Source organism: Mus caroli, unplaced genomic scaffold, assembly GCF_978045245.1.
Source record: "Mus caroli unplaced genomic scaffold, Mus_caroli_1 scaffold_1, whole genome shotgun sequence".
Taxonomy (NCBI): Eukaryota; Metazoa; Chordata; class Mammalia; order Rodentia; family Muridae; genus Mus; species Mus caroli.
The window spans coordinates 5,449,781-5,475,839 of NW_028227256.1; the positions used below are offsets into that span (position 1 = coordinate 5,449,781).

The 26,059-nt window shown below is 38.0% G+C and overlaps 1 protein-coding gene across 17 annotated transcripts in view; it reads right to left on the reverse strand.

Annotated features, from left to right (window-relative positions):
- The window catches only part of Sntg1 (syntrophin gamma 1), an 878,005-nt gene that overhangs the window by 161,326 nt on the left and 690,620 nt on the right, over positions 1-26,059 (reverse strand). For 16 of the 17 annotated variants that reach the window (XM_085835546.1, XM_085835535.1, XM_029469832.2 and 13 more), the window contains one exon: positions 9,088-9,126. The exons of the other annotated variant lie outside the window; for it this stretch is intronic. In XM_085835546.1, coding sequence (XP_085691672.1) covers positions 9,088-9,126 — 39 coding nt within the window. The remainder of the gene's footprint in view (positions 1-9,087; positions 9,127-26,059) is intronic. 17 annotated transcript variants of the gene reach the window in all.

Below are 26,059 nucleotides of genomic sequence, written 5' to 3' on the forward strand. Positions count from 1 at the left end.
CAATAGCCTCTGTGCTCCATCTTCTGGGCCACAGCTACACCTACAATCTGGGATCTACAACCAGTTTCCCAGCTCTGCCTGAATCTGTGGAAGCCTGATGTCAAGAGGAACAACCAAGTGAGATCCTCATTCCCCAATATCCTGCCCATGGGGTCCCTGGTATGCACAGAAGCTGTGAGGTCTTGCCTGTCCCCTCTGAACTCTGGTCCTCATCTCTACCTGCAATCCCACCTGCCTCAAGTCATCAGAGAACCCAGCTGCCACTCTGGACAATCAGCTCTATCTGCAATCCCAGATGCCTACTGTCTTTGGGGACTATCAGCTCTACCTGCAGACCCAGAGGCCTAATGCCATCAGGGATTATCAAACTTGCAAATACCAGGGATAACCAGATGTCTAAAAGAATCCAGCATAAGAATACAATCAAGAAAAGCCAGGGTAATAGGCCACAACTATCCAACCTCAGCAAACCCTGGACATTTTAACACACCTGAAGCCTAAACAAATGACTTTAGATCTTATCTAATGAAGATTATAGAGGCCTTGGAAGAAGATTCAAATAAATTTCTTACAGAAATACAGAAAATGCAAGCAAATGGGTAGACACCTTTAAAGAGAAAACAAATAAATACAAAGAAATAGAAAAAAACAAACAAACAAAAGGGTGAAGGAAATGAATAAAACAGCTTAAGAACTGAAAAGAAGCCAGGCAGTGGTAGCACATGCCTTTAATCTCAGGACTTGGGAGGCAGAGGCAGGTGGATTTCTGAGTTTGAGGCCAGCCTGGTCTACAAAGTGAGTTCCAGGACAGCCAGGGCTATACAGAGAAACTCTGTCTTCAAAACAAAACAAAACAAAACAAAACAAAACAACTTAAAAAAATAGAAGCAATAAAGAAAACAGAAACTGAGGCAATCCTAGAGATGGAAAGAAAACCTAGGAAAGGGAACAGGAACTACAGATGTAAGCATCAAGAGCAGAATACAAAAGATGAAAGAATTTCAGAAGTGGAAGATATGATAGAAGAAATTGATACATCAGTCAAAGAAAATGACAAATCTAAAAAGTTCATGACACAAAACATCTAAGAAGTGTGGGACACCATGAGAAGACCAGATCTAACAATACTAAGAATAAAAGAAGGAGATTTCCAGCTCAAAGACCCAGAAAATACCGTCAACAAAATCAGTGAAAAAAAAAATCCCTAACCTAAGGAGATACCAGTAAACATACAAGAAGCTTACAGAACACCAATAGAGTGAATCAAAAATGAAAATCCTCACACAACATTAATAATCAAAACACTAAATATATAGGGAAAAAAGTATATTTATAGTTGCAAGGAGAAAAGTCCAAGTAACATATAAAGGCAGACCTATCAGAATTGCACATGACTTCCCAAAAGAGACTCTAAAACCCACAATGTCCTGGACCAACCCTAAGAGACAACAGATGTCAGCTCACACTGAAAGAGGAAAAACTGAACTCTTCCTGAACTCAAGTCCTCTAGTCCTCTTACCCCTCCCATCCAGAGACTGTTCCCAGAACACTCCTGAACTTCTCACCCCAGAAGTCCCCCTCCCAAATGGAAACTGTTCCAAGAACATTTTTAGATAAGGGTCTCCTGGAACAAACCCAGTCCAAACCCTCCCAACTTAGGACTGTGCCAGGAACATTTTCAAGATAAGGGTTTGAACAAACCTCAAAATGTTCCAATAAATCAAGTACATTGCCAAAGTATAGGACACGACCCCTTGGTTACGAAAAGCCCCTTGGAAAGACCCTGGGAATAACCTTTGGCAGAACCCCTTAGTGACGCACATTTGTACTTTCCCTGCCCTGCTCCCCCCTTGCCTTTCTTCTATAAAAGCCTGTGAAAAATTTGGGCCGGTTGTCGAATCTCCTCTGCACCTTGCTTGGTGTATGAGTTTCGACCCCAGAGCCTCTGGTTCATGTGCTTGCTTGTTGCTGCTTTATAAAATCTTACTCTCTACATCCTGAGTTCGGTCTCAGTGTCTTCTTGGGTGCGCGGCTGACCCGGGGCTTGAGTGAGTGTCTCCCTTTGGGAATCTTAAAGTCTTTCAACACTACTATATCCAGAAAATGTTTCAATCACCATAGATTGAACAAAATCAAATATTAATGACAAAATCAAATTTAAACAACACCCTTTCTCTAATTCAGCCCTACATTGGATACTGGAAGAAAATCTCCAACACAAGGAGACTAACTATAGCCAAGAAAACAAAAGAAATGAATAATTTCATACCAGCAAAACAAAAATAAAAGAATCACACACACACACACACACACACACACACACACACTCACACACTACCACTACCAACATCAAAATAACAGGAACTATCATTGGTCATTAATATCTCCCAACATCAATGGACTCAATTCACAAATGAAAAAACACAGGCTAACAGAATACTTATATAAACAGTATCCATCATTCAGCTGCATACAGGATACACACATCAGCAACAAATATAGATAGATACTACCTCAGAGGAAAATGCTGTAAAGATATTATCTAAGCAAACAGACCCATAGAACCAGATGGTGTAGCCATTCTAATATCTAATACAATGTCCTTTCAACCAAAAGTAATGAAAAGAGATGGGGAAGGAAATTTCATACTCCTCAAAAGATAACAATCCTCAGAGATAACATCTCAGTTCTGAATATCTATGCCCCAAATGCAAGGACACCCACATTTATAAAAGAAATATTACTAAAGATTAAACCACACATCAAACCCTATACATTAATAATGGGAGACTTCAACACCCCATTCTTACTAGTGAACATGTCATCATAAAAATTGAGTAAAAAAAAAATGAAACCAACAGACATTATGAATAAAAATAACCTCCCAGATATATATAGAACTGTTAATCCAAAATAAAAAATAATATACTTCTCAGCACCTCAGGAACCCATTAAAATTAGCTATAAACTCAGTCTAAAATCAAGTCTGGACAGAAAGAAGAAGATTGAAGTAACTCCTGGCATTTTATCAGATCACCATGGATTAAAGATGGACTCCACCATCAGACATAACAGAAAGCCTTTGAAGTCACAGAAACTGAACTACACTCTACTCAATGACGACTAGGTAAAGGAAGAAATCAAGAAAGAAATTAAAGACTTTCTAGACTGCCACAACATACCCAAATTTATAGGACACAATGAAAGCAGTGTCAAGAAGAAAATTCAGAGCTCTAACTGCCTTTATAAAACTATTACTGAGTTCTCATACTAGCAACTTAACAGCACACCTGGAACTGTTGGAACAAAAAGAACGAAACACACCCAAGAGGAGTAGACAGAAGGAAAAAAAAATCAAGGTTAGGGCTGAAACAAATCAATTAGAAACAAGGAAAACAATACAAAGAATGAAGGAAAACAAGAGCCTGTTCCTGAGAAAATCAACAAGATAGACAAACCCTCAGCTAAACTAACAAGAAAGCAGAGACATAATATATCCAAATTAACAAAATCAGAAATAAAAAGCAGTATATAACAACAGACACTGAAGAAATCCAAGCAAGCATTCAGTCTTACTTAAAAAGCCTACACACCACAAAATTGGAAAATCTAAAAAGGATGGATGATTTTTAGATAGATTCCACTAGCAAAAGTTAAATTAATATCAGGTAAACAATCTATCAATAAATAAGAAGTCATTAAACGTCTCCCAACCCAGAAAAATCCAGGAACAGATGGTTTTAGCACAGAATTTTACCAGACTTTTAAAGAAGAGCTAATATCAATACTTCTCAAACTATTCCACAAATTAGACACAGAAAGAAGATTGCCACAAATTTTATGAGTCATCCTGATACCTAAACCACACAAAGACTCAACAAAATTAGAGAATTTCAGACTAATTTTCCGTAAGAACATTGGTGGAAAATTACTCAATAAAATACTCACAAACTGAATCTAAGAACACAACAAAAACATCATCCACCACAATCAAGTTGGCTTTGTCCCAGGGATGCAGGTGTGTCCAATATAGTAAAATCTATCTTATAAACAAAATATACCATATAAACAAACTGAAAGGAAAAAAAAAACCCACATGGTCATCTTGTTAGATGCTGAAAGCCCTTTGACGAAATCCAACAGCACTTCATTTTAATATTGTCAGGAGATCAGTGATACAGGCACATACCTAAACACAGTAAAAGGCAATATACCACAAGCCAATAGACAACATCAAATTAAATGTAGAGAAACTTACAGCAATTCCATTAAAATTAGGGACAAGGCAAGACTGCCCACTCCTTCAGTATCTCTTCAATACAGTATTTGAAGTTCTGGGTAGACCAATAAGACAGCTAAAGGAGATCAAGGAGTCACAAATTGGAAAAGAAGTAAAAATATATTGCTTTTCACAAATAATATGATAATATACATAAGTGACCCCAAAAATTATAGCAGAAAATGCCGAAAGCTGAAAAGAGGTGAGAACTTCAAAGTGACTGGATACAAAATTAATTCAAAGAAATCATTATCCCTTCTTTATAATAAAATGACTGGGTGGAGAAAGAAATAAGGAGTACAATACCCTTTATATAACAGCCACATATAATATAAAATATCTTTGTGTAACTCTAACCAAGAAAGTAAAAGACCTGTATGACAAAAATGTCAAGTCCCTAAAGAAAGAAACTGAAGAAAGTATCAGAAGATGGAAAGACATCCCATGCTCCCGGATTAGTAGGACTAACATGGTAAAAATGGCCATCTTATCACAAGCAATCTACAAATTCAATACAATTCTCCAATATCCTTCCAAATCCTCCCCAGCTCCTTAGCTATCCAATCTCTCTCTCCCTCTTCCTCTCCATTTCCCTCTCCCTTTCTCTGACTGTTGCTCACTTTCTGTTGCTGCTCCTTCTCCCTCTTCCCTTTCCTTTACATTCTCCACTTTCTACATTCAAAGAAGTAAACCCAAACCCAAACAGCAACAAAAACATCCACAAAAGTACAAAAGCAAAATTCACAGCATACAAGCAAAGACTAATAAGAAAAGACAAATCCAAAACAATAAGTCCACTAAAATACCACTGAGTTTAATTTGTGTTATCCAACCTCTTCTAGACATGGTGTCTTTCTGCCCTAAGATATGATTGCAAAACCTGGTGAATATCAATTGGACAAATTTGATGTTCCATTTGCCAGAAGGTTTCAGCTCCAAATATCCTTTGATTAGGTGGGCCCCACATCTACTTTCCACTCAGTACTGGAACACTGTCTCATTAAACCTGTACTTGTTTGTCTATAATGTTAAAGTGTCTGTAAATTTATATGTTCATCAGTCTTGTGTCTTTGGAGTTGTCCATCATCTCTGGCTCTTACAATCCTTTTGTTCCATCAAGTCAGAAGTTAAGGATTTCAGCCAGGCAGTGGTGGCACACACCTTTAATCCCAGCGCTTGGGAGGCAAAGGCAGGCAGATTTCTGAGTTCGAGGCCAGCCTGGTCTACAGAGTGAGTTCCAGGACAGCCAGGGCTACACAGAGAAACCCTGTCTCAAAAAAAAAAAAAAGTTAAGGATTTCATCAGTACTATCTGAGACCTGTACCAGAGACTTCCCTACTTTGCTGTAGCCTGAACCCAGTAATACATTAGGCAAGTGAATTGATTATGACTTTATACAGCATTCAGATACCCTGGATTCATTTTTCTGTCATGGTCACTCCCATTTACCTGAGAATGAACCCATATTCCCTTTGGAGTAGAATGCATAATAGAACAGTATTATGCAGTGCCAGTTTTGTTGTTTATTCTATAAGTGTATATATGTTCATGCATGCACCTGTATATAAAGGCCAACAGTCAACCTGGGGCTTTGTTCCAGTAGAGCCACTTGTCTTGATTTTTGAGACGAGATCTCCCATTGGTTTGAGGCTCAACAGGTTGAGAAGACAGTGAATTCCAGAGGACTACCAGCATGCATCTCCCCAGTGTTGTGATTAAAACCCTATTCCAGCATGCTTAGGTGATTTGTTTATTTTTTTAACTGTTGAAATTATTGTATAATTATATTTGTAACTACTACTTTATTAAACCAGAGTAATTTCTATCTAGAATCTAAGTATTTATTCTTATACCCACATGTTAGTATAATTTTGACCCCTCATTAAAGAGCTATCTCTTTGTCACAGGCAAAGAACCTATCAATCACAACATATCAAAATGCAAAGAACAAGAGATACTGTGGTGTTGGGTCCCACCTGGCCATGTAAGGAACAGACTGCCATGGTTCTCCCCACCAAACAGAGCCAACAGGGTAGGGCAATCCACGACTGTTGATGGTTGGAGTGGACATAAGGTTTTTTTGTATAATAATGTACATATTTTCATGCTCCTCTTTTGCTGAATGTCCTCTCTGCCAAGGTTAATGGCTCCATGATAATTAGAGTCAGCAGGAAGCTGAGTGTGGCACTCAGTCACAGCCATGATCTATACAGCATAATCCCTAAGCATAGGCTCAGAGAAAATTGAAGAAGTAGTAGGCAAAGATTGCAAGAGCCAAAGAAGCAGACAGCTTGCTGTGATATCATGTCTCCTAAGAATGTCAGGGAGTCTATACTTACTATGCATCACCAATATTGCTTCTAAATAAGATCTGAATGATACTAATGAACATACTAACATGGTTTTTGGTTTTAATATGGGTTCTGTGTATTGAACTCAGGTCCTCCAGTTTGGAATATCTAATTTGCAGTCTGATTTATCTCTCAAGTCCTCTTTATGTGATTTTTATAGGTGGAGATTCTCTGTGTGATAAGAAGATCTTATGTCAGTGGAGACAGCAACCATACTATGTTAAAGTTTGGTCTTACAAGTGACCAAAACCTTTGTCAAACGGGGGTGATGATGACATGTGAACCTTTGATTTATATCCATATGTATAGCTAATTTGATCTAGTCCCTGTAAAGGTTTGTGTTAAAGAAATGCAAAACGAAAGGTAAGCCAGTCACAATTGGCCAACAGTATTGTCATGTAACTAGGAAGTTTTCCATAGGATAGACCAAAAAATAATAATAATAATAATAATAATAATAATAATAATAATAATAACATCATTACTGTACTAAAGCAAGCATTTATTTCCATTTAACATTTTCCTATATATAATTATCCTCAACTATGCTGTAAAACACCAAATTCCTTTAGTTTAGTATTTCCTTATTTATGAAGATCCTCCCTCAAATAAATGGTTAGAAATCTCTCTTTTGTCTTATATTTTACTCTTAGCAGCAGTGATAAAATGTAGTTACCATTGTAAGTAAAGAAATGATGTGAAACTATTTAGGTTATGAAACACAATAATAACTTCCTAGACTCAGACTCAGAGTCACATGCTGAGTCTAGAAAGAGGAAGGCTGGTAGACCTCTGAAAGCCATTCATAGATGAGGAAATAGTTATTTTTATTTTTGTAAGATACACAAACATCACAGATTTTCACTTTTATCTGGTTTGCAACAAAAGAGATTCATCTAATGATATCTATTCTGACTTTCTCTCTAAGGGTTGTTTCTTTGTATTAAAACACTTTCTTATTACTGTCCCATCCTCTATCACAGTCCTATGGAATCAATTATATTCCCTTGTTACCATCAGAACAAAATGCTGAAGATAATGGAGCCATGCAGGAAACATCTTAGATATCTTTGTAGACTTCAAGATCGATCAGACACTCCAAGCTCTGGTATCTTCACTGAGTTCAAATGACTCAAATATGCATTAGAAAATGTGTTGACTTTGGTATGTTTTTCTACCCTCTGAATCTAGCCATTATCAAATAGGTTCACAAATGAGGGTCTGTTTAAGTAGGCAAGAGTTAAAGATGTAGATCAGATCTTTGTAGACACACAGAATACTCCAGAGACTGGCTGTTTCCCTACTATTTCCTTTACAAATAGATTTGTGAGCACCACCAACAGTCTCTACTAAAAATGAGGCTGTTATTCACAGAACAATGTATATTTAAGAGTTTAAAAATTCTAATGATAGTAAGTATATATAATGTAGCTTTATTATTTAATATTCAAAATATATGTTAAAATAATTAGCTTTTTATACAAATGTTGCAGGGCAGAAAACTGGATCCTTTCAAGTTTTTTCAAGTAAAATATAGTTCAAATCATTTAATGTATGCTTAGACGATGAGTGACAGCAGGAAATCAAAATTAATATTAAGAGCAATAAGCTTGTTAACCTGTTATATTAAGCAGACATTATTTTCATTCTATTTATTAAGTTAAACTCATCCGGAATACTGTCAACATATTAGGCACTGAAACCAATTTAAAGAATGTCTTTAAAAATTAAGATAGGGAAGGAGGATGCTTGGGGGTGAGGTTGAGGTGGGTGGGGAAGGTGGGGAGTAGGGGGAGCATCCTTTGAGAGGCAAAAGTGAGTGAGGAGGGGGTTAAGAACTCAGGAAGGTGGAACCAAGTAGGTGAGGCAACATTGGAAACACAAATAAAGTGATTTAATTAAAAAATATACTGATAAGCTAACACAAAAAGAAAGTAAATATACTAGATTCAGTAAACAAAATTAAGATATACTAGTGAACCCTGGTGAGGCGGTTCAGCTGCTAATAGTACTTGCTTTTCCAGAGGACCAGGAATCAGTTCTAAGCACTTATATGGCACTCAGACCTATCTGAAAATCTAGCACTAAGTGCATGACATTCTCTTTTAGTTTCTGTAGGTACAGCATGCACAAGCATATATGCAAACAAAACACATAAAATATTTTTAACTTAAGATATACTAATGCTATATTATAGAAATACTATGCCTAGATCCTCAGCACCATGCACAAATCAATATAATTTTTTTTGGCAAAAGTGGGTTTTGTCTTAGATTACACATCCTCAAAACCAACTTCTTATGTATTCAGCAAAGCAGATATATTAATTTTTCTGTAAAGATAGACTATAGTACCAATTATTTCTATATGAGAATCAGATGGCACCAAGATTATCTTCTAGAAAAGGAACATTGAAGCAAAAGTGTAAATCAGTGTTCAATCACTATTTAATCTTACCTGCTGGTTTACAGGGAAATTTCTGTTGATTTTTTTGATCTGCAATGATAAATTAATCAATATCAGTGAGAATAAAAATATTTCTGATGATCTATTTCTAAGAGTTATTTTACATGAGCCAGGGGCTTATGCATGCCTTCGTTCCCAGCATTTGAGAGGCAGAGGCAGAGGCAGAGGCAGAGGCAGAGGCAGAGGCAGAGGCAGAGGCAGAGGCAGAGGCAGAGGCAGAGGCAGAGGCAGAGGCAGAGGCAGAGGCAGAGGCAGAGGCAGAGAGAGAGGCAGAGAGAGAGGCAGAGAGAGAGGCAGAGAGAGAGGCAGAGAGAGAGGCAGAGAGAGGCAGAGAGAGAGGCAGAGAGGAAGAGAGGCAGGGAGGCAGAGAGGCAGAGAGGCAGAGAGGCAGAGAGGCAGAGAGGCAGAGAGGCAGAGAGGCAGAGAGGAAGAGAGGCAGAGAGGAAGAGAGGCAGAGAGAGAGGCAGAGAGGCAGAGAGGCAGAGAGGCAGAGAGGCAGAGAGGCAGAGAGGCAGAGAGGCAGAGAGGCAGAGAGGCAGAGAGGCAGAGAGGCAGAGAGGCAGAGAGGCAGAGAGGCAGAGAGGCAGAGAGGCAGAGAGGCAGAGAGGCAGAGAGGCAGAGAGGCAGAGAGGCAGAGAGGCAGAGAGGCAGAGAGGCAGAGAGGCAGAGAGGCAGAGAGGCAGAGAGGCAGAGAGGCAGAGAGGCAGAGAGGCAGAGAGGCAGAGGCTAGAGACAGATCTCTGTATTTAAGGGCAGCCTGCTTTGGACAGGAGTTTCAAGTAAGCCAAGGTTACATAGTGAGAACCTGTCTCAAAACATAGCTGGGAGTAGGCTATGTTACACTAAAGGGTGCCTCAACATACTAAACTTATTGCATATAGTCCCATTTTAATTACAGATCATACACTGTATCAAATATAAAGATTTTGAAACCTTTTAATTGTTTTAATTTATAGAAAACTAATATTAATTCCATGTGATATAAATGAGTATCAGCCAAAATTAAGTAAAAGCAGGTTTACGATTTGAATTCATACTGTACATCATAGAACAGTAAATTTACTTTAATATTCATAACAAGAGAGTAGATGGAAAAGCCAAGTATTAAAGTATATGATATGTATTTTCAGTCATAATCCAAACAGAATATATTTTACTTTAAGAAAATATAGAGTTACATTGCATAAAAATCTAAACTCTCCAGGAGCATCTCCTCTGAAGTAACATGGAAACAGATATGAAAAAGCAAATGGAAGTAGATACTCCTAGAAGATGTATATGCTCAGCAGTGTACTGGCTGATGAAATCCATTACTCTCCATCAAATTCAGGGAGACAGCACCAGGTTTATATGGTATAAGCTTATATCAAACTAAATAAATATAGACTCATTCTTTATATGAAAAATTATGTTATTGACATATTTTTTTCTTTTTAAACTTCCTGGAATTATCTAGTAAATATGAATGTGCAATTACATGCATATAAGAACAAAGTTATAAAAATCACTAAACTCTCTTCTACCAGCACAAACTGACCTTCTAGGTATTTTTTCATGTAAAATGGAAAACTGAAATAAAATTTGCAAATGAATATATTTTAAGCAAGTTTTGAGGAGGTTTATGCAAAAACCCTGTTATTCCTCTAATGCTATAACAATGTTGATATGGCCCACCTCCAGCAGAAAGACAAGGCATCAAGTGAGAAATGCAGGGATGGAAACGAAGAGGAGCCTGAGGAAAAGAAGGTTCAGTGATAGGACCAAAGTGGGATCCAGCTCAAGGGGAGGCCCCAAGGCCTGACACTATTACTGAGGTGTGCTCACAAAAAGGGACCTATCATGACTGCCCTCCAAAAGACTGAACAAGCAACTGAAAGAGTGAGATGCAGATATTTGTACCCAACCAATGGACAGAAGCTACTGACCCCTGTGATTGAATTAGGGAAAAACTGGAAGAAGCTAAGGAGGAGGGCAACCCTGTAGAAGGACCAGCAATCTCAATTAACCCTTACCCCTGAGATCTTTCAGACACCATGCCACCAACCAGGCAGCATACACCAGCTGATATGAAGCCACCAACATATACAGCAAAGGACTGCCAGGTCTGGGTTCAGTCAGAGAAGATGCACCTAACCTTCAAGAGACTGGAAACCCCAGGGAGTATAGAGGCCTGGTGGGGTGAGGGTGGAGGTGTCACGTACTTTGGTTGAGTCAGTTTGACATAGCGAAAGCTGGGAAACTGACCGATGAAGCAATGGGTTTCAAAGGGAACTCTCTTCCTTAAGTCTGACATTCTTCTCCCCTAATTTTTATAAATCATAATATCAATCCTCCACTCACCGCTAGTCTGTTATATGGATTCACGTGCACTCTATTAAGCATTACCTTATAGTAAATGCCTTTTAAGATTGTATTCTAACATAGCTAAAGCCTTCTCCCAGTGTTCTTAGATTCCAGATAATAACAAGGAGTTTAACCTATTCAATAACCAATTAAGTACTAGTCACTAAATCAGCTATCTACAGAAAGAGACTGGAATTCTCACTGAGATAGAAATTCTTATTACAGACTATATTCCATGCCAACAGCAAATTAAGTTACTATACTGATAAATGGGAATTCTCCAGATATAGATAAATATTAACAAGGCCTAAGTCCTTGACACTACTTTATTCCTGAGGCCAGACAAGAGTTAATACCCCTCTTGCCCAATTAACTCTAAAGTGTGAAACTCAGCGATGACCCCAGCAGGTGCTAATCTAAGATTAACATAGTCCTTTTGAAGTCATTCCTCTTACATCTGGAGGGATGCTGATCGCTAGCTTAAACTTTGCAGTCACTCCCTTTGCACCTGGGAAATTTCAATGTACCGTATCTGTTATCTTTTACTATTGATGATATTTGCTGTAATATAATTAGTCTAAGCTCGACCAGAAAATTACATTCATATTCAACACCTCTCTTGTGTGTTTGTCTGTCTGTCACGTCCTAATCTTTGCCCATCTACTCTAGAGAACCGTTTTATGCAGGCACGGGACCCAGAGGGTCTGCGGCATGGAGGTGGAGACATCCTCCTGGAAACACGGGGCAGGGAAGAGGTATGAGATAGGGAACAGTTAAAGGGTAGACCTGGAGGGCAATAAAATCTGGAGTGAAAAGTAGTTTAAATAAAATTAAAAAAAACAAAACAAAACAAAACAAAACAAATAAACAACGTTAACCTGGTCTGGTTAACCTTACCTTGTACTAGGGCAATTATCTGCTTACTAGATTTCTTTCACAACAATGATTATAATTTGGAAACAGAGACATCACAAACTAATCAATCTGAACTTATTTAGCATGAGTAAAACCACATCTTTACTTATTTTCCATCGAGAAATAATTGTAGGAATAGATGAATATCGTGTGTGGAACATTTTTACTCTTAACTTGACTTTTTAAATTTGACAAATAGTCTGAGAAACCTTATGTGGTAACTTGAGTATTGGCCATGTAGACAGGCAACAATGGGCAGGGAGCAGTAATTATATAGTACATGCTGAGCACAGGCAGTTTGCTTCATCCTGGGACTCAGAAATATTAGATACAATGACACTTCCAGATGTATTGTATTACATGCTCACATAAACCTAGCCCAAATAAATGCATTCACACACACACACACACACACACACACACACACTTATATTGTCAATGTAGTTGAGAAATAAAAACACATTTAATCAGATTCAATCCCTATTTATAATAAAAGCTCCCAAAATGTAATGAAAAAAGCAAACTTTATCACCAACAAAGTGAAAGATGAGAAATTCATACTAAAACATCATACTCAGTAGTAAATGACTGGAGCTTTTCCCTATAGTGGAGGATAAGACAACCTGCAAAGGTTAGTTAAAATTTCCCTACTATAATTTCATGAAGAGAAAGTATATTCAGAGTTTCATCAAAAAGAAAAAGTATAAAATGCAACTATTATATGTCATCAAAGGAAATTAAAGAAAATGTAGAGAAATGTGACAACATTCTATAATAGGTGATTTTTATGACTTCCTATTTCAGAATCACTGTCTTCTCGGTAGCTGCACAAATTCAGTGAAATTCTACACATACTTTTATTCAAAAAAATATGTGGAAGGAGTTACAGAGACAAAGTTTGGAGCTCAGACAGAAGAAAGGACCATCGAGAGACTGCCACCCGGGGATCCATCCCATATACAATCACCAAACCCAGACACTATTGCATATGCCAGCAAGATTTTGCTGACGGGATCCTGATAAAGCTATCTCTTGTGAGGCTATGACAGTGTCTGGCAAATACAGAAGTGGATGGAACACAGGGCCCCTAAAGAAAGCTAGAGAAAAAACCCAAAGAGTTAAACGGGTCTTCAACTACCACACACACACTCCAGTGAAGTCTGCTTGACAGGCTGAGAAGCCTAAAAGCCACTCACGAGGCAGAGTTTCACAGAAACTCACCTCCTGGAGTTTTGGAGTTATCATTTACCCATATCCTCATCCCCTATTCCTGCATTAGTCTTGTGTATGGAAAAATTCTGTTATAGCTAAGTCTCCCCAGTGTTCCAAGGTCCCAGAAGCGGAACTTAAAATCCTGTAAGAATGCAGTAAGGAAGTTAACCTATTCAATAACTAATTAAGCATTACAAAAGATGGAGCCAGTAGCTCAGAGATGGTCTATTAAGGATGGTAGCTAATCACACCCAATCAAGGGAATACCAAAATAGAGCCAGGGAATCCCACTGAGATAGAAATCTTCAGTACAGGCTACATTGCCTATTAGAAGCATGTTGGTGAATTCTCCTGACAAATGGAGATTCTCCAGATACTTAAGTTACACTCATATAAGAATTTAGCAAGGCCTAGGAAATAAGGGGGTTGTGGCATTCCATTATTTATGAGAAGGTCTGTTAAGGGCAGAACCCCCTGGTGCTAGCTTTCACAAGGCTCAAAGGAGTAGCACAAATTGTTACTAGGGTGTGAAATCCTTACCTGTCACTAAGCTGCCCCTAGGCAGGACTGCTTTATCTTTACTGTAAACATCTACCTGGTTCCTGTAAATCCTTTTGAAGTCATTCCTTTGTTTTGTACCAGGTAACTTCAATGTACTTTGCCTGCTACCCTTTGTATTTTCTGTACTATATAAGATTGAGATTCACTTTGTGACAACACATTCAGATTCTACACAGTCTCGCAAGTTGGTCTGTCTGTCACTCGCCGAAGCTTTGCCCACCTGCCCCAGAGACCCGTTCCACGCAGACAAGGGACCCTGAGGGTCTGCGGCATTCAACCCTTTAGGAGGATCAACAATATGAACTAACCAGTACCCCCGAAACTGTGTCTCTAGTTGCATATGTAGCAGAGGATGGTCTAGTCAGCCATCAATGGGAGGAGAGGCCCTTGGTCTTGCAAAGATCATATGCCAGGGGAATGCCAGGTCCATGAAGCAGGTGTGGGTGGGTTGGGGAGCATGGCAGGGCAAGGGGACTTTCGGGATGGCATTTGAAATGTAAATGAAGAAAATATATAATAAAAAAAGGAAAAAAATAGAGACACCCTTTCTCAAACTGGATTTAGCTCAGAGGTGTAGCTCATCCTACAGCAAAGCCTGACTAGATTCCCTACACTGGAAAAGAAGACAGAAGTTAAACGTCCTTGAATTCAAAGGGAATCTGAAAAGGTCATAATCACACAGGAAATTTAAAAAGAGAATTTATTCACATCTTCTTTATGTTTCAGTGATATTTGACAGCTTGCTTTTGATTCCATTTTTCTTTTCCTTTTTTTTTCCTTCCTTTTTTCTCTAACAATTGATCATGTAGGTCAACTTGTTCTTCATCTTGCCTTTCCAAAAGAGTCCCAGACACTGATATAAAATTTACTACAAAGCATTATTAGAGCTGCTGGATATGGACCTACAACTGCTCGCACACACATGCATGGACACAGACATGCACTCAATGTCTGCATTTGTGCGCATGTGCATACACACTACACACACACACACACACACATACACACAATCATGTGGATACATGGAAGACATACTAGCATACCTTCTAACATTCATGAAATAACTGTTTTTAGCAAGGTGCTAAGTTTATGCATGTATATCAATACTAAAGAATCAATTTGGATCATCCCTTTTATATGCAAATATCAACTCAAAGTGAATCCAAACTTTAAATATAAATCAGTAAACTAGCAAATTATACACACACAGTCACACAGACACATAGACACACAGACAAACACACACACACAAATATCTTCAGGAAAATACAAAAGAACAGAAAAACATGATGTTGCTGATAGTTTCTCAAATATCTGAAGTTATTAACCCATAGAGAGTAAGGGTAACTATACTGAACCTTCCCATAGTGCTGCAACTCACACCTATATAGAGGACTACATGCACACACGTGCTCCAATGAAAGAAATGTTAAATGGATTCTAATTCACACCTCTTTGAATTTTCAAATGCTTTACAGAAGTTAGTTTGATGCATGGAGCTACACAGTCTTTAGGTCGTGATCAACAAAAGGTATTTATTTATAAACCTTTCCAAGATGATCATTGAGAAGAAATATTGTGGGAACTAACAAGAGGCCTGGGAAAGAGGGGGAGGAAGGTCCCAGGTCCCACCAGAGTTCCACCTCTAGACAGGCAGATGTGGGAGGGCTACCAGACATTTTCTACTCAGCCCCTGGTGGGCATCCTAGCCACTAACACACTTGTCAGGGGGTGAACAAGGGGCAGCCCAACCTAGGGGCCCTGGGGCCACACCCTGTAGCCCCGGGGTTATGAGAGAGAGGGAAGAGGGAAGAGAGGTTCCCACACCAGTGAGAGTGAACGCAGCATTGATGAGCAGAGACTGTCTATGGTTTTAAGCTTTATTATAGAAAGGCAGGGGGAAAGAGAAGAAGTAGAAAGGGAGAGAGGGAAGGCTAGAAAGAAAGAGTAAGAGGGAGAGAGTGAGAGGAGAGGAGAGTAAAAGAACAAAGGAGTGAGAGGAGGGAGAGGGCAAGAAGGGTCCAAACAGCTCCTTTTAATGTGAGCTGCTATCTTTTCTGTTGCTAGGTAACTGGGGAGGAGTTTAGCTTGAAGGTCAGAAGCTTAGGACATTGCTTACTAGCCATGCTTCTCCTGTGGGGGCTGAGGTGGTCAGTAACTTAGACAGGAGCCAGAGTTCCAGGAGACATGAGAGAACTCCTTCCATCCCATGTAGGTAAATTATGACAACCAGGTACCAGAGTTCAGCATCTCAGCTAGACTGGAGACTAGCTTGTCTATGCATAGCTCAATGCCCCACAAAACGTTATTTCAAATTGCATAAGCATGTGTGGATAATATTTCTTTAATTAAAATATAGTTGCATCACTTCCCTTCTTTCTCCTCACTTCATCTCCTCTCAGATTCATGATCCCTTATTATTTATTATTGTCACACCCATACATAAACACTCAACAACAACAAACCTTATGAGTGACTTTAGTGTTGTTTATAGGTATATGGTTTTAGGAGGCTCTTTTCTGGGAGAGACTAAGTCTCTCCTTTTCAATACTTAGCATGGGGTTCTGAAGGATCACCTTCATATCAATTAGTATCATTATTTGGGTCCTTTTTAGGAAGCCATGTTGTTAAATTTTTGTGAGTGTTTGTTGGTTTGGGGGTTTTTGTTTGTTTTGTTTTGTCATACTTAAGTGACACAATCTTATAAAAAACTTCATGTTTCTTTGGTTCTTAAAACTCATCTACCTCCTTTTACACAACGCCCCTTGTGCTCTATTGTAGATATATTAATTGCAGTTGCGGCCATAGTCAGCTGTCCTCTGCATTTTATGGATCTTTGTGTTGGTTCTGCTATAGAAAATAGATCCTATGTTATGGAATAGGATTTGAGAACACATGGAGATAGCATTGCTCCTGATTCAAGTTTGTACACTGCATGCACATACACACAAACACACACACACAAGTGCACATATACATGAACTCTCACACACATACACACACTCTCTTACACATACTACACACATAAATGAACTCATATATACTCACAAACACTCATGTAGATACTCACACATACACAAACATACACACCCACTGAAGCACACCAGTGTGATTGATAGACTGAAAATTTCTGCAACCATCCAAACAATCCCTATTCAGAAACTCACATTTAAAGTATTCATCTTTGTCTGTTTCACCAAAATCAAGAATGCAGACATCCATGGTAATTGGGGGCCTATGATGAAGATTTATTTTGTATGGTTTCTAAAAGTGCAATAAATAATGCCAAATCTTAGGGTAAAAATATCAAGCACTTATAGAAGAATTGAAACAGAAAAACTACCCTCATGTATGTGGTGCACATGCATAGTGCTGTCATAATGGGCACCAGATAATGGCTTAAGGTGCTGCCTGTATGGTGATGATGAAATGGGAAACAGTAACAGGTGATGGAGAAGTTCCAACTAGGGAAAACAGAGGGACATAAAGAGGAGGGACAAATAACACCAGAGTTATTTAATAAGGCCCCAAAGGCATCATAATATTTTGTACTTACCTAAAATTTTACAATACATACATAAAGCTTAAGGAAAATTAAGTCTCTTGGGCTAATAGTGTTATTCACAAAAGCCACAGACTAACAAAAACCTTAACACCAGGAATGAGAAACCTCTTTTTAAAGAGTGCCAGGATAGTCCAAGTGATTCCCAGAAAAATATAGATTATCCAGGGTTTGAGGATGGCTTCCTATTGCTGAAGACACCATACTCAATGGGCACATGGTTCCCGTGGATAGAATGAATCTAATGTGAAATCCTCTTTCCTGGTGTAAATTTAATTGTTCCAAAAAAAATTATGAAAGTTGCCAAAGGATAGAAACAATTAAACAGTCTTACTCAGTTGAAACACCTATTGACCTAGCAATGATAAGAATAACAAGACATATATGACAGTGCTAGATGTGGTACTCATATCTCTGTAGCAAGCAATGATTGTCCAACTGGACTCACAGTCCATTTAATAAAAAAGAAATCATGGCTAGTTCTGAAAATCTAGCTGGTCTTCTAGTGAAATAATGGATCTTAGAGGATTATCTAAACCCAACACTTCTCTAAATGAGCATTATTTCTCAATGCAAATTTTATCTGTAAATTTTATCTTCATATCCACAGATGTAGCTAACACTCATTAATAAAGCATCTTTTTATAGTAAATGGAGATCATCATGTTAAGCCATGACTGGACACAAAACAGTGATCAATGGGTTGTGAGGACCTCAAGCTCACTGGATACATCTTCTGACACAGATGCCAAAATAAAGAATAAAACTATAACTGCTACGGTTTGCATATAATGCATCACCTCACTCACTCTTGCTTTTGTTCTGACTTAAGTGACTGTAGTTATTTGATTTCACTTGACATAACCCAGATTTCTACCTGATACCTATGTGACTGACAATTCCATTACGATGTATAGGAAAAATGATGCAGAAAACAAGCTAGTAGCTAGAACCTACATCTAATTATTCAACATGGTCATGGCTATGAAAAGTAAGAACTTCAGTGACAGCCATGCCTATTTGAACCTCATTCTGCAGTCTCTGATCACAGCCCTTAGTTCATCTTTAAGGACACTTACTTTCTGGGAGGCTTTATTCAACTACAAGCTTTTTGCTTTGATAAAAGGTCTTCTATTTACTTTTATGTTAGCTTTCCATAAGCAATATCATTATGAAGAATAATGTCTTGTTTTCCCACCTTGTTTTTCCCTAATATTATAAACTCACTCAAAAGAAAAAATATATGATTCTTAACCTCTTAACTATAAAGATTGTAGGAAGTCCTCGAAGATATGAGTACAGGGAAAAAATTCCTGAATGGAACAGCAATGACTTGGGCTGTAAGATCGAGAATCAACAAATGGGACCTCATAAAATTGCAAAGCTTCTACAAGGCAAAAGGCACCGTCAATAAGTCAGAAAGGCCACCAACAGATTGAGAAAGGATCTTCACCTATCCTAAATCAGATAGGGAACTAATATCCAATATATATAAAGAACTCAAGAAGATGGACTCCAGAAAATCAAATAACCCCATTAAAAATTGGGGCTCAGAGCTAAACAAAGAATTCTCACCTGAGGAATACTGAATGGCTGAGAAGCACCTGAAAAAAATGTTCAACATCCTTAATCATCAGGGAAATGCAAATCAAAACAACCCTGAGATTCCACCTCACACCAGTCAGAATGGCTACACCTCACACCAGTCAGAATGGCTAAGATCAAAAATTCAGGTGACAGCAGATGCTGGTGAGGATGTGGAGAAAGAGGAATACTCCTCCATTGTTGGTGGGATTGCAAGCTTGTACAACCACTCTGGAAATCAGTCTGGCGCTTCCTCAGAAAATTGGACATAGTACTATCAGAGGATCCCACATTACCTCGCCTGGGCATATATTCAGAAGATGTTCCAACCCGTAAGAAGGACACATGCTCCACTATGTTCATAGCAGCCTTATTTATAATAGCCAGAAGCTGGAAAGAACCCACATGCCCCTCAACAGAGGGATGGATACAGAAATTATGGTACATTTACATAATGGAGTACTACTCAGCTATTAAAAAGAATGAATTTATGAAATTCCTAGGCAAATGGATGGACCTGGAGGGCATCATCCTGAGTGAGGTAACCCAATCACAAAAGAACTCACACAATATGTACTCACTGATAAGTGGATATTAGCCCAGAAACTTAGGATACCCAAGATATAAGACACAGTTTGCTAAACACATGAAATTCAAGAAAGAAGACCAAAGTGTGGACACTTTGCCCCTTCTTAGAATTGGGAACAAAACACCCATGCAAGGAGTTACAGAGACACACTTTGGAGCTGAGATGAAAGGATGGACCATCTAGAGACTGCCATATCCAGGAATCCATCCCATAATCAGCTTCCAAACGCTGACATCATTGCATACACTAGCAAGATTTTGCTGAAAGGACCCAGATATAGCTGTCTCTTGTGAGACTATGCCGGGGCCTAGCAAACAGAGAAGTGGATGCTCACAGTCAGCTATTGGATGGATCACAGGGCCCCCAATGGAGGAGCTAGAGAAAGTAACCAAGGAGCTAAAGGGATCTGCAACCCTATAGGTGGAATAACAATATGAACTAACCAGTACTCCCCAGAGCTCGTGTGTCTAGCTGCATATGTATCAGAAGATGGCCTAGTCGGCCATCAGTGGAAAAAGAAGCCCATGGTCATGCTAACTTTATCTGCCTCAGTACAGGGGAATGCCAGGGCCAAGAAGTGGGAGTGCATGGGTGGGGGAGTGGGTGGGGGAGCATGTGGGGGGGCTTTTGGGATAGCATTGGAAATGTAAATGAAATAAATACCTAATAAAAAATAAAATAAAAAATAAATTAAAAAAAGATTGTAGGAAAAAAGCGGAAATAACAACTGACTAAATTCACATGTCTAATTAATATTCTCTGCCTCTGTTGTGAATCCTAAAGGTATCTGTCCATTTTTCTGAGGGCTTATATCATCCACAGTTAAATATTGATTTTACAAATTGCAGGACAGCTGCTACATGATCCTGAGGTAGCAAAAATTAGGCAAGTCAGTACTATAAAGAGAGTGGGAAAAAAACACTATCAATGCAAGAGCTGTTGAAGAAATTCCCAGAACCACTGAGAGAGTCAGCAGCTACTGTAGTTCAGAAACTTTGTCACACAGAAAGAAAAAGAAAATTTAGTCTTCTTGATCAATATATAAGATTTCTCTTACTTTAAATACAGATCATATTGTATACACATTGTTATACAATATGTGTGTGTGTTCCTTTTTTTTTTATTATTATATATTTACTTTATTTACATTTCAATGTTGTCCCCTTTCCTGGTACACACATATTTCATATGGTTTAAAGTGAAACATTTTATTACAATAAATGCTGCTACTACGGGGTATTTATATTTGAATCTATAACAAACGAGACAGTTCTCTCAGAACACTTTGATATGATAATTTCACATTTAGAAAAATGAAAGACCTGAGTGAGGATACTCTCTGAGGATGGGTCTAAATGTTACCCATTTCCACATGGATGCAGACCTGCAGGTTCTTGATAGTTTAGTCATTATTTAAAGTTTATTTTACTGAGTTTTCTCATTTTCCTTAAGGTACCGATACTCAAATAACTAACCTTTCAGAATCTCAGTAATTATCATAAAATGATTATCCCAAATATGTGGAAACACATAACCCTGTATATGACAGATCCCATCACTCACTAATGACTTGTGAAATAGTTTAGTTTAGTTTAGTTTAGTTTAGTTTAGTTTAGTTTAGTTTAGTTTAGTTTAGAGGGTGCCTCAAAAGGGTAACTAAAAATATGTTGGTGCCATATAAAAGACAAAATTTAAAAGCTTATTTAAATTAAATCATTAATGTAACTTGTAATTACTTAATACTACTTATGAGAAGGGGTTTAAGATTCACATAAATATCAAGAAGTTGTATTCTAACCAAATTTAATGATACCAAATCTCATGTTTATCTTCAGCATAAAAATACCTGTGAAAAGACAGGAGCTGTTTACTTTGGTAGATAAAGGATATTTTTCCCTGCTTTATTTTAAATTTTTATTTTTAATTTATTTATTATTTTTAATTAGATATTTCCTTTATTTACATTTTAAATGTTATCCCCTTTCCTAGTTTCCTCTCTGAAAATCCTCTATCCCCTCACCCCTCCTCCTGCTCCACAACCCACCCAATCCTGCCTCCTGGCCTTGGCATTCCCCTATATTAGGGCATAGAACCTTCACGAGACCAAGGGCCTCTCCTCCCATTGATGGCTGCCTAGACCATCCTCTGCTACATGTGCAGCTAGAGCCATGAGTCAGCATGTGATTGCTTTGATGATTGGTAGTTTAGTCCCAGGGAGCTCTGGGGGTACTGTTTAGTTCATGTTGTTGTTCCTCCTACACGGCTGCAAACCCCTTCAGCTCCTTGGGTACTTGGGTTTTGTGGTCGATCCAATGGATGACTGTGCACATCCACTTCTGTATTTGCTGATATTCCACTTCATGCCAGTCAGAATGGCTAAGATCAAAAACTCAGGAGACAACAGATGCTGGTGAGGATGTGGAGAAAGAGGAACACTCCTCCATTGCTGGTGGGATTGCAAGGTGGTACAACCACTCTGGAAATCTGTTAGGTGGTTCCTCAGAAAATTAGGCATAGTCCTACCAGAAGATCCAGCAATACCACTACTGGTCATATACTCAGAAGAGGCTCCAACTTATAATAAGGACATGTGCTCCACTATGTTCACAGCAGCTTTATTTATAATAGCCAGAATCTGGAAAGAACCCAGATGTCTCCCAACAGAGTAATGGATACAGAAAATGTGGTACATTTACACAATGGAGTACTACACAGCGGTTAAAAATAATGAATTTATGAAATTATTAGGCAAATGGATATATCTGGAGGATATCACCCTGAGTGAGGTAAGCCAATCACAAAAGAACACACATGATACATACTCACTGATAAGTGGATATTAGCCCAGAAACTCAGAATACCCAAGATAAAATTTGCAAAACACATGAAACTCAAGAAGGAAGACCAAAGTGTGGATACTTTGACCCTTCTTAGAAGGGGGAACAAAATCCCCAGGGAAGGAGTTACAGAGACAAAGTTCGGAGCAGAGTCTGAAGGAATGACCATCCAGAGACTGCCCCACCTGGGCGATCCATCCCATAAACAACCACAAAACCCAGTCACTATTGCAGATGCCAACAAGATTTTGCTGACAGGATCCTGATATAGTGGTCTCCTGGGAGGCTCTGCTAGTGCCTAGCAAATAAAGGATATTTTGATGCTATGGTGCTTTTGAGCCTCACATACTTAAAAGTATGTTGCTGTAGTGGTCCTTATCCACTTCCTACTGCAATCACAGAAATAGCAGACTTCTACCGTGATGTGTAACAAATACTTGCTTTTCTCCTAGAACTCAAGTGTGTGCATGTGTAGTTACACTGAGCACATGTTACTCACATTGTAAAGGATAATAAGAGACCAATTTTTGGTAATGTTATGTTGTTTTTCTAAAATATGACCTCTTAATAACATGCTTGTTATATTCTTTTAATAATAGTATCCTTACCTCATATTCATTTGAATATATTAGTAAGAATATTACAGTACCCAAAATGAATCAGTAATAACCTTACATTAGGGAAAATAATATAAGCACTTTGCCTTGGAGTAATTTTACCCTGAGCAGGCCTAGGTTTAAATCTGTACTTCTCTCTCCCTGCATATCTGATTGTCCATCCTTTCTATAACCTATACTACAAGTCTGAATGCCAGTTGGATGATGTCTGTCCCTGTGTCTGTTTCTGTCCTTAACAAAGATCTTTCACTCTGTATATATTGTACAGCACAGAAACCATATGATGAGGGAGTCGTCTTTACAGAAATCTCTAACAAAGTTTTACAAGGGATTAATTCACTGACTCCAACTAACCCAGAAAACAAACAAGCAAATGTTATTGTGTAATAGCGGAATGGTGCTTCCATAATTGATAGTGCATATTTTATTATATAAAGTTGCTTTTCAGCCTATTGTTGCTTTCAGCAAATGACTACATTACTGTGTGTTTATATACACAAACATTGTTTTTTGGTTTGCAGTTTGGAAGAATACACTACTTAATACTAAAGCTTAGGTTGTAAAAGCTGATTACACGGGAGAATGTCAGGCGATTAAGTTTGATTATATTGTTCTCTTAAAGGTAGGTTAAACAAACAGGCTGCATACACAGTAGGAAAGCTGTCATAGTCTTAGGTAACCTATGGGTCTATTATTGACTCCAGCTGTGAGGTTCAGCCTATGATCCACTCTCCTGGAATGTAGGCAATATTTTCACACCTTATCTTTTCACACTTGAAACCCAGTATTCAGTAACTTGGTCCTAATTCCTTCAAGGATGGTAGTTATTTGTATAGAATCTAAACCTGCTAGGGTTTTGCTTTTAAAGTTCTTGTTCAATCAAACTTGCCTATCTTTTGAGTGTTAAGATCTTTAAAATACATGATAGTTTTCACTCATTGCCTTGTTTTATTAATCAAAAATACCAACTAAATGAAAATTATGATTGATGTCATTTCATGAAGTAATAGTTAATGGCATGAATATAGTAACAGCATGCAATTTACATATGACATGTCCTTAAGATAAGCATTTCTGGAATGATTCATTTCAGCCCATACTAGTTAAATTGTCTGCATTTACTGGTATTTACTTTTATAACAGAACCCATTACTTTCTTTTCCACATAGATGCTCTTGCTCTGTTCTTATCACTGATCACCTGTAATCCCTACTCACAGTTCATGTATCAACATGTCTTTTAGATACACACAGCATCTCATAATCCTTCACTCACATGAAACAGAAATTTCAACCTCATTTATGTCCTTAGTTGTTTTATTTCATCCTTCTTCATTTAGCTTCCTGTACCACAAAGGCAGACATGACCTATTTTTTCTCAATATTACATTCTAGCACTTTTTATAGATATTTTCTTTGTTTACATTTCAAATGTTATCCCCTTGGTTTCCTCTCTGAAAACCCCCTATCTAGCACTTAAGTTCATGTAATAGGTTCCCAGAAAGAACATAAATGCATAAATGGGTATATTAAAAATGAGAATGCCACCAATGAAGTTAAAATATGCTAATGCCTTAATACACACATAAATATGTAAAAATTTTTATCTTAAACATTATTAGTTTTATGGAAAAATGGCAGAAAGAGTACCCACTAACACAAAACAGTTTTCGGTATTACTAAACCACCATTGATTTCTTTACTATAGACCCTTGAGTAAAATGGTGAGTCCATTGAAATGCACGACTTTTGACTGAAATCTGGATGCTATTTTCATTTATGTGGATTTTCAAAATACCTGTTCTCTTTCCAAGATCACTTCCATGACATACACTTTTCCATGTCTCTTCCAATTCTACTTTTACAGCAAAACTTTTCAAAATGGTCTTGTTCATGAAGAATTTGAAGTTCCTACACATGGAATGAATTTAGTAATTCTAGAATATTCATTAGTTAGGATCTGTGTAAATGTTTTCTCAGGCAGAAATTAGGATAAAATATTTTGAGAGATATCCATAGAGGTAAAATGTAATTGTTATCAGATCTCACATGAACACAGTGTCAACCCTCATTTCTGCTGTTACTCTTGCTCACTTTCTTTATTATTTGTGAAATTAAACTAGAAGACAATTCTACAGTTTCTTCTTTCCAACCTCTAAATGGCAAAATATTTGAGTAAATACTAAGGAACTAAAGATTAAAATAAAATATATTTTCAATAAAGTATATTTTCAATATCTGTAAATGTATATTTTATATACTAAAATTTTTTTTGAATTCTCTGTTGTGAAACGTTCTCCTCAAGACGAGAGAAATCATTAGATTCTTTTAATGTTAGCAAAGAGCTGACTTTTAAAAGTACTATCTGACAAATACAATATTTTTTCTTTTTACTATTATTATTATTATTATTTTATTTTCTTTATTTACATCTCAAATTTTATCCCCTTTCCTCAAGAGCCCCAGAAAACACCCCTATCCTATCCCCTCTCCCCATGCTCACTAACCCACCCACTCCTGCTTCTCTGTCCTGGCATTCCCCTACACTGAGACATAGAGTCCACACAAAAGCAAGAGCTTCTCTTGTCATTGAGGTCTCAAAAGGCCATCCTTTGCTACATATGCAGCTGGAACCTTGAGTCACTCCATGTGTACTCTTTGGTTGGTAGTTTAGTCCCTGGAAGCTCTGGAGGTACTGGTTGGTTCATATTGTTGTTCCTCCTACGAGGCTGCAAACCCCTTCT